General features: G+C 54.4%; 3 protein-coding genes across 3 annotated transcripts in view; 1 reads left to right on the top strand and 2 right to left on the bottom strand.

Annotated features, from left to right (window-relative positions):
- The window catches only part of PTSG_06047 (uncharacterized protein), a gene marked incomplete at both ends in the record, with an annotated part of 2,230 nt that extends 471 nt beyond the window's left edge, over positions 1–1,759 (bottom strand). Inside the window, 5 exons of the mRNA XM_004992884.1 lie at positions 332–529; positions 774–884; positions 1,050–1,219; positions 1,459–1,572; positions 1,723–1,759. Coding sequence (XP_004992941.1) covers positions 332–529; positions 774–884; positions 1,050–1,219; positions 1,459–1,572; positions 1,723–1,759 — 630 coding nt within the window. The remainder of the gene's footprint in view (positions 1–331; positions 530–773; positions 885–1,049; positions 1,220–1,458; positions 1,573–1,722) is intronic.
- Positions 1,760–1,800: 41 nt separating this feature from the next.
- On the top strand, positions 1,801–10,516 carry PTSG_06046 (uncharacterized protein). The gene is made up of 22 exons (XM_004992883.1): positions 1,801–1,907; positions 2,089–2,168; positions 2,429–2,524; positions 2,620–2,701; positions 2,903–2,960; positions 3,147–3,271; positions 3,539–3,585; positions 3,718–3,798; positions 4,091–4,166; positions 4,727–4,861; positions 5,152–5,212; positions 5,483–5,571; positions 5,926–6,285; positions 6,479–6,539; positions 6,773–6,945; positions 7,163–7,793; positions 8,031–8,094; positions 8,272–8,769; positions 9,002–9,049; positions 9,237–9,298; positions 9,463–9,633; positions 9,947–10,516. The coding sequence occupies exons 1-22, from the start codon at positions 1,857–1,859 to the stop codon at positions 10,006–10,008; spliced, it is 3,111 nt and encodes a 1,036-aa protein (XP_004992940.1). The 5' UTR covers positions 1,801–1,856; the 3' UTR covers positions 10,009–10,516.
- Positions 10,517–10,586: 70 nt separating this feature from the next.
- PTSG_12386 (uncharacterized protein) overlaps positions 10,587–11,546 on the bottom strand; it is a gene marked incomplete at its 5' end in the record, with an annotated part of 4,642 nt that continues 3,682 nt past the window's right edge. The window contains one exon of the mRNA XM_004992882.1: positions 10,587–11,510. Within this exon, the coding sequence (XP_004992939.1) occupies positions 10,982–11,510 (529 nt within the window). The 3' untranslated portion in view covers positions 10,587–10,981. The remainder of the gene's footprint in view (positions 11,511–11,546) is intronic.

The raw sequence follows: 11,546 nt of genomic DNA, 5'->3' as shown, positions 1-11,546 counted from the left end.
GGGCCTCCTTCCTCGCTTCCTCCTCCGCCCGCTGCTGCGCCTTCAATCTGGCGCGCCTGCTCAAGCTGTGGTGTGCACGTGCGCGTGCGGGAACAATGTAGGCCATTGTGAGTGTGTGTGTGTGTGTGCGAAGTGTCGGTCACTCTGAGTGTGTGAATGAGGAGGAATGGGTCGCTTTGAAACTGCACGCAGAACAAAAGTGACAGAGTCAAGGCAGCTGAGGCATGGCTGAACGTCACACACACACACACGCACACACACACACACACACACACACACACACACACACACACACACACACACACAGACAGACAGACAGACGCACAGACACAGACACAGACGCACAGACACACGCACACAGACGCACAGACACACGCACACAGACATCCACAGACCCCCCCTCCCCCCTTCCACACACCACCCAAATGCACGTCTGCACCTGAGCCATGCGCTGTTCGTGCTCAATCCTCCGCTGTTCCGCTTCGCGCAGGCGCCGCTCTTTGTCCTCAATCGCTTTCAACTTCATGCGCTGTGCACACGCACACACATGCCGTGTGCGTTTGGGGGTTTGTATGTGAGTCGCGTCGCGTCATGTCGTGTCGGGTGTATGCATGTGAATGTGTGTGGGTGTGAAATAAACGAGAGACTCATTGAGCGAGCGAGTCAGAGGGGTTGTGCATTCTTTTCATGCATGTCAGCTAAGCAGAGCACTGCACACGAGATGCCATTGCCTGCAAGCACGTGAAGGTTGCACAGATTCCCCCACCACCAACCTCGCGCAGCTGCTGTTCATACTGCTCCTCAGCTTGCCGCTGCGCCTCTTTTGCCCGGCGCTCTTCCTCCTCTTGCCGCTTCTCTTCCTCCTGCTGGAAGTTTTGCACAATCTGCAAACCAGCAGGAAGGATATTGAGCTCGTGTGCGTCAGTGGCTGCGCACATGAGTAGGGGCCGCACGAAGTAATGGAGAAAGCGAGCAAGCGAAGCAGAAACAGATACGCACATGCGCGCGCACACACACACACACAAAGCACGACAAGTACAGCTTGTTACCTCTTCCTCTGTGGCGACGCAGTCGAGGTTAAAGTACCCCACGATATCGTCTGGTGTGCGGACGATGATGGATGTGTTGTCAGGAAGAATGTCCAGGATGTCGATCTTGTCTCCTTCTTGCAGCCCAAGATAGAAGGGGCTTTGGATGGGCTTTGTCACCACAAGTCCGCCTTGTACATGAATGGTACGAGCATGCACGGGTGTGAGTGTGGTCAAGCGTGTGTGTGTGTGTGTGTGTGCGTGTGTGTGCGCGCTCGCGCGCGTGTGTGTGTGCGACAGAGTCTTGTGCACCGGGCACAATACTCGGACGCGGTGCACAGTGTACACAGGACACAAGACACAAGACACAAGACACAGTTGACAATAAAGCGCACCCATTGCAATTTGTACAATACACATGCGTACACACCTCTGAGGACGGGCGCCTTGACATATTTTCGGACCGCATCTGCCACTTGCTTGTACTGGATGCTGCAGTTGCGGCACATGTGCACCTCTGGGTCAAACTCCCAGCTCGTGCACCCTGACAGACGGGGAGAAGCAGGGTTACATTCATGCATCTGCGACACTTAACAACAGCGACAGGCCAACACAGTCAGCACGGAACCATGAGAAAGAGGGAGAGAGAGAGAGGGGGGGGGGAGAGCGAGGCGTGTGTACCACACCACCACACCACCTTGGATCATGCAGCGTTTGCGAGCCGTGGACATGGTTGGTTGGAAGAAGCGCAGTTTGTTTTGGTTTGTGTAACTGCATTTTGTGGTGTCGACAAACAGCAACGGCGAACTGCTTCAACTGGCGACCACCATGACCACTGCACAGCGGCAGCAGCAGCAGCACGCACCGCCGTCGGCTGGGGTGAGGATGCGTTTGGCATGCGACAAACGACTCGATGATGGGCATACTGTATGTGCTGGTGGTGGTGTGGTGTGGCGTGTGGCGTGTGGTGGTCGTGTGTTTGCATTTTGTGTCTGCATTTTGTGTTTGTTTGTCGCAGCATGTTCGTCCACTCACTGCACTTGCCACACAACAACGGCAGGCGTTGATTGTGACGAATGTGCAGCTGCTGGGGTTTGGGGCCGTCAGCTCCCACAAGGGCAAGCCCATCGAGCTCAGCCCGTACGTGAATCAAGCAGACGAGAGTTTGTCCTGAGTGTGTGTGTGTGTTTATCACTGTGCAGCGGTCCGCTATTCGTGCGCCCATTGTGCCATTGCCCTCCTTCCAACAGCTGCTCCCCAACCAACCACACACACACACACACACACACACACACACACACACAACACACACACGCAAACACAAACACACACACACGCAAACAAACAAACACACACACACACACGCACACACACAAACACAAACATGAACTACTCTCCAGACGAATGTTCCAGTCAACCAACCATGCGGCGATGGATGCGCTTGTGCACTTCCTGCTGACTGCCTATGACGCGAAACAGGCGAAGAAACGCTTCAAGTGAGTGTCCTGCAAACTGAGCACTGCTGGCGGCTGCGCTTTGTTCTCGCGCACATCGTTTGCTGACGGCTGCTTGCATGCATTTGAAACCGCAGATACTGTTGGCCACCGCTTGACCGCAAGCAAGAATCAACATTTCGGAAAGAGGCCGCCACATGGATCAAAGAACTTGGAGAGGTGTGCAACTGCAGTGTGTATGTGTGTGTGTGTGCGTGTGTACGAATGCTTCGTGCGAATGCTTAAATGTGTTCGTTCCTGTGTGTTTGAATGTGAATGCGTGCGTGCGAGTGGCTACGAGCATGAACAAGTGCACGTGCATTCACACCTCGTAAACGCGTGTCACTCATCCCTTATGTTTTATCGTGTGCTGTGCTGTAGGAGGCGTCCAACTCCCAGATCCAGCGAACAGCTGCCATAGCCATGCTGTCCCCTGCAGGTGTGATCACAAACCCGAATATGAGTAGCAAAGTTGGCTGTTGCTGTTGTTGTTGTTGTTGTTGTTGTTGTTTTCCTACAAGTGGCTGTGTGTTGCGCGTGTGTTCGCCGCGTGTCCTTTTCTCACGTCAGCACTCCACTTGCCCCCTCCCCCGCGACTCGCTCCACTGCACCTTGCGCACAACAGGACACAAGGCTGAGGAGTTTCTGCTTCACCTGTCGTCGCTGGTGCTGCACAAGCGTCTTCTCTCCCTCAACACGCGCTACCATGCCTGGGAGTGGTCCAATGACGTCCCTCCAAGCCAAACCAACGTATGTCTCTACATCTTCATGCGTGTGTGCGTGTGTATGTACATGTGAATGCGAATGTGTGTGTGTGTTTGTGTGTGTGTGCGTGTGCGTGTGTATATGTGAATGTGTGTGTGTGTATGCATGTGTCTGCGATTCTGTGTCCTCCTGTGCGGTCACTCGCGTCTCTACGCGCTTCTTCTGTGGTCACAATTGTTCATGCGAGAAGGCACAGTTTGGTCATTCTTGCGTCGCTCACTGCGCACACATTGGAATTCTCTGTTGCCTCAGATGGCCACCTCTATCATGCAGGCGAAGACAGCCATGCTCGCGCGCAGGTGTGTGCGTGCACGTGTGCGCATGTGCGTGTGCGTGTATGCGTGTGTGTGTGTGCGTGTGTGGGTGCGTGCGTGTGCGTGTTCAAGAACGAATTACTTCTCTACATTCACATGCGTGTGCGTGTGCGGCAGATTTGTGCGCAAGTGTCAAGATGCTGTCGCTGTTCAGCAGAACTGGCGCAGCGCCGCCGCCGCCATCACCCGCAGATATAGGTGGAGTGCACACATGGTAGTTATTGCTGCTGCTGCTGCTGTTGTTGTTGTTGTTGTTGTCGTCGTCGTCGTTGTTGCCGTTACTGGTCCTTGTGGTCGCTTGCTGCATGCTCGCGAGGACATATTGCTTGGACCACAAGAACAACTTCAAAAGCACACTCACACACACACACACACACCACACACACACACTCACACTCACACCACACACGCACGCACACACACACACACACATCGCTGCTCACGTTGATTTGGCGTCCTCTTCGTTGTCTCATCACTCCATCGCGAGCAGGGCGCTGCACCGCCAGCGGGTCAAATTGACGCGGGACCTGAACGCCCTCGGCATTGACGGAAAATACGATGCGCAGGTGTGTATGTGTGCGTGCTTGTGTGTGTGTGTGTGTGTGTGTGTGTGTGTGTGTGTGTGTGTGTGTGTGTCGCTAGAGGCTATTCATGAGGGGCATCACGGGATCACGGTTGAGCCTAATGGCAACTCCATTGTTATAGGACAAACCTGCGAATCAAACCCACTTATGACAATAATGGGATAATTCTTGAATACGTCGGGTGGGTTCCCTCATCAGTTCCAGAATGACAGTAACGTAAACTCGTTGCGCTTCCTGACGCGAAGAGAAGAAAAGGTCAATCTGTACCCGTGATTGTCTTTTATTGCGTCTGTGAGTCTATGGACCGAGCAGCAGTGTGTGTGTGTGTGTGTGTGTGTGTGTGTGTGTGTGTGTGTGTGTGTGTGTGCTTGCGTGCAGTTCCTCAATGATGTGTTGCTCATTTGTACTAGCATCGGTCTCTTCCTTCGCACGCACACACACACACACACACACACACACACACACACACACACACACACACACACACGCACATATACATACGCACTTACACATGTCACGCACGCACGCAATGATGCGGGCAGGCGGAAGCAGATGCCCGCGTGTCTGCTGTGGATGACGTCATGCAGCGGTGGGCGCGTGTGGACGATTCTTCCGATCTTGTGATGGCGTTTCAGTCCGCAACCGCCTTTGCAGCACGCGCACATGAACAGCGGGAGGTACGCACATTTGAACGCGTGTGTGCATGTGCCAAAATACAGATCCATTGGCGTGTGTATGTGTATGTGTGTCGTTGCACGCGTGCGTCATTGTACGTCCCTTGTCACCTTTGCAATGGGTTAAGGGCGTTCTCACTCCGTTGCCTTTCTCTCGTTGTTTGTGTGTGTGTGCATGCGCGTATACATGTGTGCGTGTGTACGCGTGTGCGTGTGTGCGTGTGTACGCGTGTACGTGTGTACGTGTGTACGTGTACGTGTGTACGTGTGTGCTGTCACATGCCTCCCCCCAGCAATCGTGTTTGGACCTGAGCACCACAGCGCTTCACATTCCACAAGACCTCGTCGCCCAGGGTTAGCGCAATCATATTGCGCCCCACATACACGCAAACACAAACATGACAATGATGTTTGCATGTTGATGATGTTGCTTGTTGTGTTTCTCATGTTGTTGCTTTGCTGTAGTGCTGTCATTCATTTTAACGGCGACGACAAAGTTGCATTCGTTCTGTTACATGCTTGACTACCCACCGCTTGTGTGCCACACACACACACACACACACACACACACACACACACACACACACACACACACACGCACACACACACACACAACACTTGCAGGCGGGCGCGGGCTGGATGTCAATGCAAGCGGGCAGATCAAGTTGAGCGCTCTCATCCGCCTCTGGTCCACGGCACTCGACCGAATCAAGGTGTCGCCCCTGGCAATGTTGTGTGTGTGTGTGTGCGGGTGTGTGTGTGTGTGCGGGTGTGTGTGTGTGTGCGGGTGTGTGTGTGTGAGTGAGCGTGCGTGTGTGTGTGAGTGTGTGAGTGTGTGGGTGAGTGCGTGTGTGTGTGAGTGTGTGAGTGAGTGCGTGTGTGAGTGTGTGAGTGAGTGCGTGTGTGAGTGTGTGAGTGAGTGCGTGTGTGTGTGAGTGAGATGAAAGGTTTTGCCTGTTCTGCAAAGTGCGATAATTCTTGCCGCGCTGTTCTCACCACCAATTATCAACGCATCATTGCACTCCATCATCGCATGCCTCGCAACCCGCCTTCTCTTCTGCCGTCAGACTGCCGTGTCCGAATCACAACCACACAACGAACAAACACCACCATCACCATCGTCGCCATCGCAATCGCAGGCACCACCACCCAATATGGTGGCTGCGGGCGCTGCCCTGCGCGATACGGCTTCCGGGCAGCAGCACCACCTGCAGTCGCTGCACACGGCGCTGGAGCAGCTGCGTGGCCGCGTGCTGGCCGACGTCAACGCCCGCATTGGCGCCCTTCGCACAGATGTGGACATCCTCCTGAGGCACGTGCACGCACAGCAGCAGCAGCAGCAGCAGCAGCAGCGTGGCGGTGTTGGCGGTGGCAACGCGATGGCGTTTGAATCTCCGCCTGTTTCTCGACTTCCCGCAACGCCAAAGGTAACGGGGTTTGGTGATGTGCATGTGGTGTTGTGCGGGGCTGCATTGTGCGTGGTTGTGTGTTTTCAGCGAGCGTGGCTCCGCTTTTAGATTTTGTGTGCATGCGTGATAGCAGTTGCATCACGCAGTTCTGTGCGTCTCATTTGAGTTCTTCTGCTGCCGTGCTTGCTGTTGTGATGCATTTGTTGTTCAGATTATGAACGCGAGTGGCACCTCCACGTCCCTTCTCGACACCTCACTCGCCGTCATGCGTGGTACGATGCAATTTGAAGATGCTGTTCCCCCACGTGGGCGTGAAACCGCACACACAAACACAGATACAAGCAAGCAGGCAGGCAGGCAGACACACACACATGCACACACATGCACACACCTGCACACACACACACACACACACACACACACACACAGCGCGACAAACAGACAACCAGACAAACACACTGGAGCGGGGCTGCCTCACACATTTGCCTCCTGTGCCTGCAAGCAGATGTTGACGAGGCGTCCCCATCGGACGTGCCGTCCTCCCCCATGCGCACAGAGGACATGCGCCGCCTCATCAGCCGGACACCAACAGGTCGCGACACCACAAGCCGCAGCTCGGCACTCGCGCGTCCGCTTCGCGTGCAGACGCCGCGCGCTGTGCGTGATATTCTCACACAGGTGCTCAAATCACATGTTGTGGTGGTCGTGATGCATGTTGTTGCGTGTGCATGGTTGGTGTTCTCATGCGAACTTGTGTGGTGATGTGGCTTGAGTGTATCTCGCTTGCAACACTGTTGTGTCGCGTCACCACCGCTCACAACACGTGCTATTGGTGTCTTTCGTCCATGAACTTGTCCCCCTTCCCGCGACCGCCATCGCTTCCGTTGTGCAACAGGCGCAGCGTTCGCCCGCACGTGTCACGCCACTTCGCGCAACCGGCACCACCGCACAGAAGCAGCGACAGAAGGCTGCGGGTGCACCGTGGACAGCGCAAGCAGCACGGGCACAAACAGAAACAGAAACAGCAGCATCCACGTCCTCGCCAGCACCACCAGCACCACCAACAGAAGCAACAACAGCAACAGCAGAAGCAACATCAGCAGCAGGAAAACCAGCATCCATCAATGGACGAACAGGACACACTCGCGCCGGACCTGCCACGCGACTGCCACGCCGACACCACCAGCAGCAGCACCACCACCACCAGCAACGCCAGGAGGAGGAGGAGGAGCATGAAGCTGCGAGAAAGGGACGCGGGCGTGCTGGTGAATCGGAGAACGAGGCATTGGATCATTTGGCCGCGGCGGTCGTGGAGGGCATGGTGGCATCACCTTCCTCATCTCCACCACCACCAGCAGTCACGTCAACACCAGCACGCGCGCCTCAAACATCGTCGTTGTCATCATCACCAGCAGCAGCAGCAGCAGCGTCGCAGAAGCGGCGACAGAAGCATCAGCTGGATTTTGGGTCCGGTGCGCCTGTTGCTGACGACCGCTTCTCGTCCCCGCCACGCCCACACGCTCCTGGTCAGTAGCCACTGTTGCTGTTGTTGCTGCTGCTGTTGCTTCTGTTGCTGCCACGCAGCGTGATGCGATGTGTTGTGGTTGCCTGATGGTGTGTGTGTGTTGTGTGTGTGTGTGGTATGATGCTGTGTGAAATGCCATGCGCTTGAGCGCTTTGCTGCGCGATGTCTTTTATTTATTGCTTGATGGTTGTGGCTTCTCACGTTCGGACACCGCCGTGTCCGTGCGTTGCATGCGCAGGTGAGCTCCACGCACAAGAGCACATGTTGGAGGCCATCGACCCGTCCTTTGCTTTCACCTCAAGGTGTGCACTGCACTTGTGCTCAGATGCGCGCTGTTGCCGAAGTATGCCTGTGCATGTGCACTTGTGTGCAGGCTGCGTAGTTGCCCGTTTGGATCTTACGGCCCCGTGTGTGTGTGTGTGTGTTTCGTGTCCGATGTTATTTGCTTGTGGTGTTTGCTTGTGGTGCGACACATCCAGGGACAAGCTCGCGCGCACGCCGCTCAAGGCAGAGCAACAGCAGCAACAGAGCCCTCAACAAGCACGGGAGAAAGGCAGTCCACATGGTCAACGCGATAAGCACCAGGCACTGGAACCATCAGCCATGCAGCATCACGGCGCAGCGGAAAGCGGAGGGGGCGTTGATGGTGATGGAAATGAAGAATTGGAGCGTGGGAGGAGAGATTGGCGAGTTGATGATGCAGAGCACGAGTTGGCGGAATTGGAGGTCATGTTGCGGGAGGAGGAGGCACGAGAACAACAACTTGAACAACAACAACAACAACAACAACAACAACAACAACAACAACAACAACAACAACAACAACAACAACAACAACAAGATGATGATTATGATTATGATGATCAACACCACCTGCACCACTCCCCGCGCGTGTCAGCGCTGCTGGACTCGATGTTGTCTGCCAGTGGCGGTCGTGTGTCAGCGACCTCAGAACCGACGTCACCGAGCAAGTTCAGGTACAACAGCACTACACCGTTGTTGATTGTTCGCTGCCACGTGCACGTGCACATGCGCGTTGCACAGGGGAGAATGCGGTTGATTGCTATTCACCTGCATGTGCGTGTGTTTGTCTGACTGTTGTGTGCCCACCGCTGTGCGTGCGCGTGTGTCTGCGTACACACGATTTCGTTGTATCTCACGCATTCATGGAAATGTGTGCTGTGTGCTGCGTGCTCATGTGGCCTTCAGGTCCATCCCAACCTTTACGCCGTCCCCAGCACGCCAGAGCTTCTACAGGCAAGCAGCTTGCCTGTCTACGCACTACACAATTCATGCGTTGCTCTTACGTGTTGGCTCTGTTTCAGTGCACACACACGCACACACACACAGACTCGCTCACACCACGTTCATACATGACGCAAATGCGTTCGCATGTATATTTGTGTTGCGTTGGCTTCCTCTCATGGCTGCATTGGTGCTGCAGCTCGCATAGCAACGATCCTTCCTTCATCCTGTCGTCCAGCTTTGACGCTCGCTTGCTTGAAGGTGTGACAATGCATGCACGCGCGTGTGTATATACATGCGTGAAGCACACTACGATCAAAGGCTTGCGTCGACCTCTCATGTCTGTTGCCCTTGCTTTCTCAAACTGGAGTAACACATACGCGCGCACACATGCACATGCATGCACATGTACACGCAACGGGCAGAGAGTGCATTGCCGGACCTGGATGGCGCCAACATGAGCAGTCTCTCCTTCAGTTCACCTTTCCCACAGCAGCAACAGCAACAGCAGCAGCAGCAGCAGCAGCAGCAGCAGCAGCAGCAGCAGCAGCACAAGGAAGAGTTTCAGAGCCCCAAAGAGCCCACGTCTGCCTCGAGTGAGTTGAACGACTTCTCGATCCAGCTGCGCATCACAGCATGATTTGAGTTGCTTGCAGTGTGCTTTCCACGTGTGCAGCGCACACCACTCTGCGCTTGGGGGGTGGGGTGGCTTCGCTTACTTGTGTGGGGTCTCTCCGTGATGGTCAATAATTGTGGGTGTGTTTGTTTGTGTGCGGCTGCCCGATGGCAACGATGTAATGACATGATGACTGACACTTTCTTCTCTTCTCTACGAAATGTGCGTGTGTGTGTGTGTGTGTGCGTGCGTGCGTGTGTGTTGTGTGTTTGCACGTGCCATTCATCTGACAGAGTTGGATGCCATCAAGCAGCGCCTTGCACGTGTCAAGTCGAGACAAGCCCCTCCACAATAGCTGCAGCCAGCCACCCAATCCAGCTACCACGCTGCTTGTTTCCCTTTGTTGGTTACACTGGGCATGCCAAGTCCATTACACTTGTCGGTTCGTGCCAGATGCAGGCAGCAACACACAGAAACAAACTGCATTTACCCACCGTCGATTGTTGTTGCGTTGCTGTGTCGTCGTTCTCTTGCATGTGATCCTCCATTGAAACAGGAGGAGCAGCTTGCCTGCCTGCCTGCGTAGTGTGTATGGTGCGTGCGCGTGCATGAAGATGTGTGTTGATGGCGTGTTGACAAGCCTTTGACGTTTGGTCGTTGTTGTAATTTCCACTGTTCATGTCATGTCACCGAAAATAAAAACGGGCTGCGTGGCCCTGCTTGCTTCCCTTGCTTCTTGTTCCCATGCTTCTTCTTCCTCCACATGTTGTCACATCATCATCACAGTCACATCATCTGTGCATGCGCTATTCTTGGGTGGTTGCCTGCATGTTGTGTGATGGCGTGTAGCACCGGCTGGCTCACACAAAAAGGCAGTGCAGTTTCGCTTGTTGCGTGCTGCTGTGTCACTGAATTTGACAAGATTGTTCCTCAGCGTTTTCCCTGAGACTTGTATTGAGAGCTTTCACAGCTGAAGTAAACCTTGGTAGACAACCCACGCAGTGGTGTCGTTGGAATCGGGGACAGAAGAGAATGAACACCATGCAGTACATATCACGCATATGATAGAGGAAGAGGGTACACGTATACACTATTAAAGTGACACGTGTACATTCACACATTGTGTATCAGGAGATCACCTGATAGAGGGACAAACAAAGAGGGTCTTTCACAAAGTCAGACCATGGTGAAATCATGGTGTTCCCACACGTCAAGACAACGCATTCGTTCACACTCACTCATACACACAAACATGTCATCGGGAATTTCCGCTGACACACCCTCCTGAATGGATGCGCCTTGGGAGAATCTTGATCGTGGTGGTTGGTTCATTCGTGATGCATAATCTTCTGCACCAGTCGGTGGAACGCACCCTTGTGCAAGGGTTTGGTCAGCATGTCAGCGACTTGGTCACCAGAGGGCACGTGCTGCAGCTCGACGGTCTGCTTCCGTACGTGGTCGCGTGTGAACTGCATGCGTATGCCCAAGTGCTTGGTGCGTTCCTGAATCTTGTCGGAGTTTGCCATGTGTATGGCAGACATCGAATCGGTGAGGATGACTGGAGTGCTGTGCTTGATCATCATTTCGTCAAGCTGGTCTCTCACGTGAATGGTGTGCTTGATGCCCTCGGTGATAGCAGAGTATTCAGCTTCTGCTGCGGAGAGTGCCGTGATCGTCTGCTTGCTGGAGCGCCAATACACAGGCATGTTGTTGACGCAGATGACGATGCCGGAGCGCGAGCGCCGGCCCGCGTCCATGGCAAAGGAGGCATCGACGTAGGTCACAATTTGTGCTGTCGGAAACTGTTGACCTTTTTCTAGGTCAGACAATTGTGCTGTCGTGTCATAACCGCAACATCTGCACCGGTCGTGTGTTCGACGGTGGTGGTGAGGA

The sequence above is a fragment of the Salpingoeca rosetta genome, assembly GCF_000188695.1.
Source record: "Salpingoeca rosetta unplaced genomic scaffold supercont1.15, whole genome shotgun sequence".
Classification (NCBI taxonomy): Eukaryota; class Choanoflagellata; order Craspedida; family Salpingoecidae; genus Salpingoeca; species Salpingoeca rosetta.
Note: the sequence above shows the minus strand (reverse complement) of the source record. Positions and strands in the feature narration are given on the sequence as shown.

Bases quoted from the DNA above. Each gene is read 5' to 3' on its own strand.
- PTSG_06046 (XM_004992883.1), top strand. From the start codon at position 1,857: ATGACCACTGCACAGCGGCAGCAGCAGCAGCACGCACCGCCGTCGGCT. The intron at 2,525-2,619 runs GTGAGTGTCCTG...TTGAAACCGCAG, and splicing joins CAGGCGAAGAAACGCTTCAA to ATACTGTTGGCCACCGCTTG. The intron at 9,050-9,236 runs GCAAGCAGCTTG...TTGGTGCTGCAG, and splicing joins GCACGCCAGAGCTTCTACAG to CTCGCATAGCAACGATCCTT.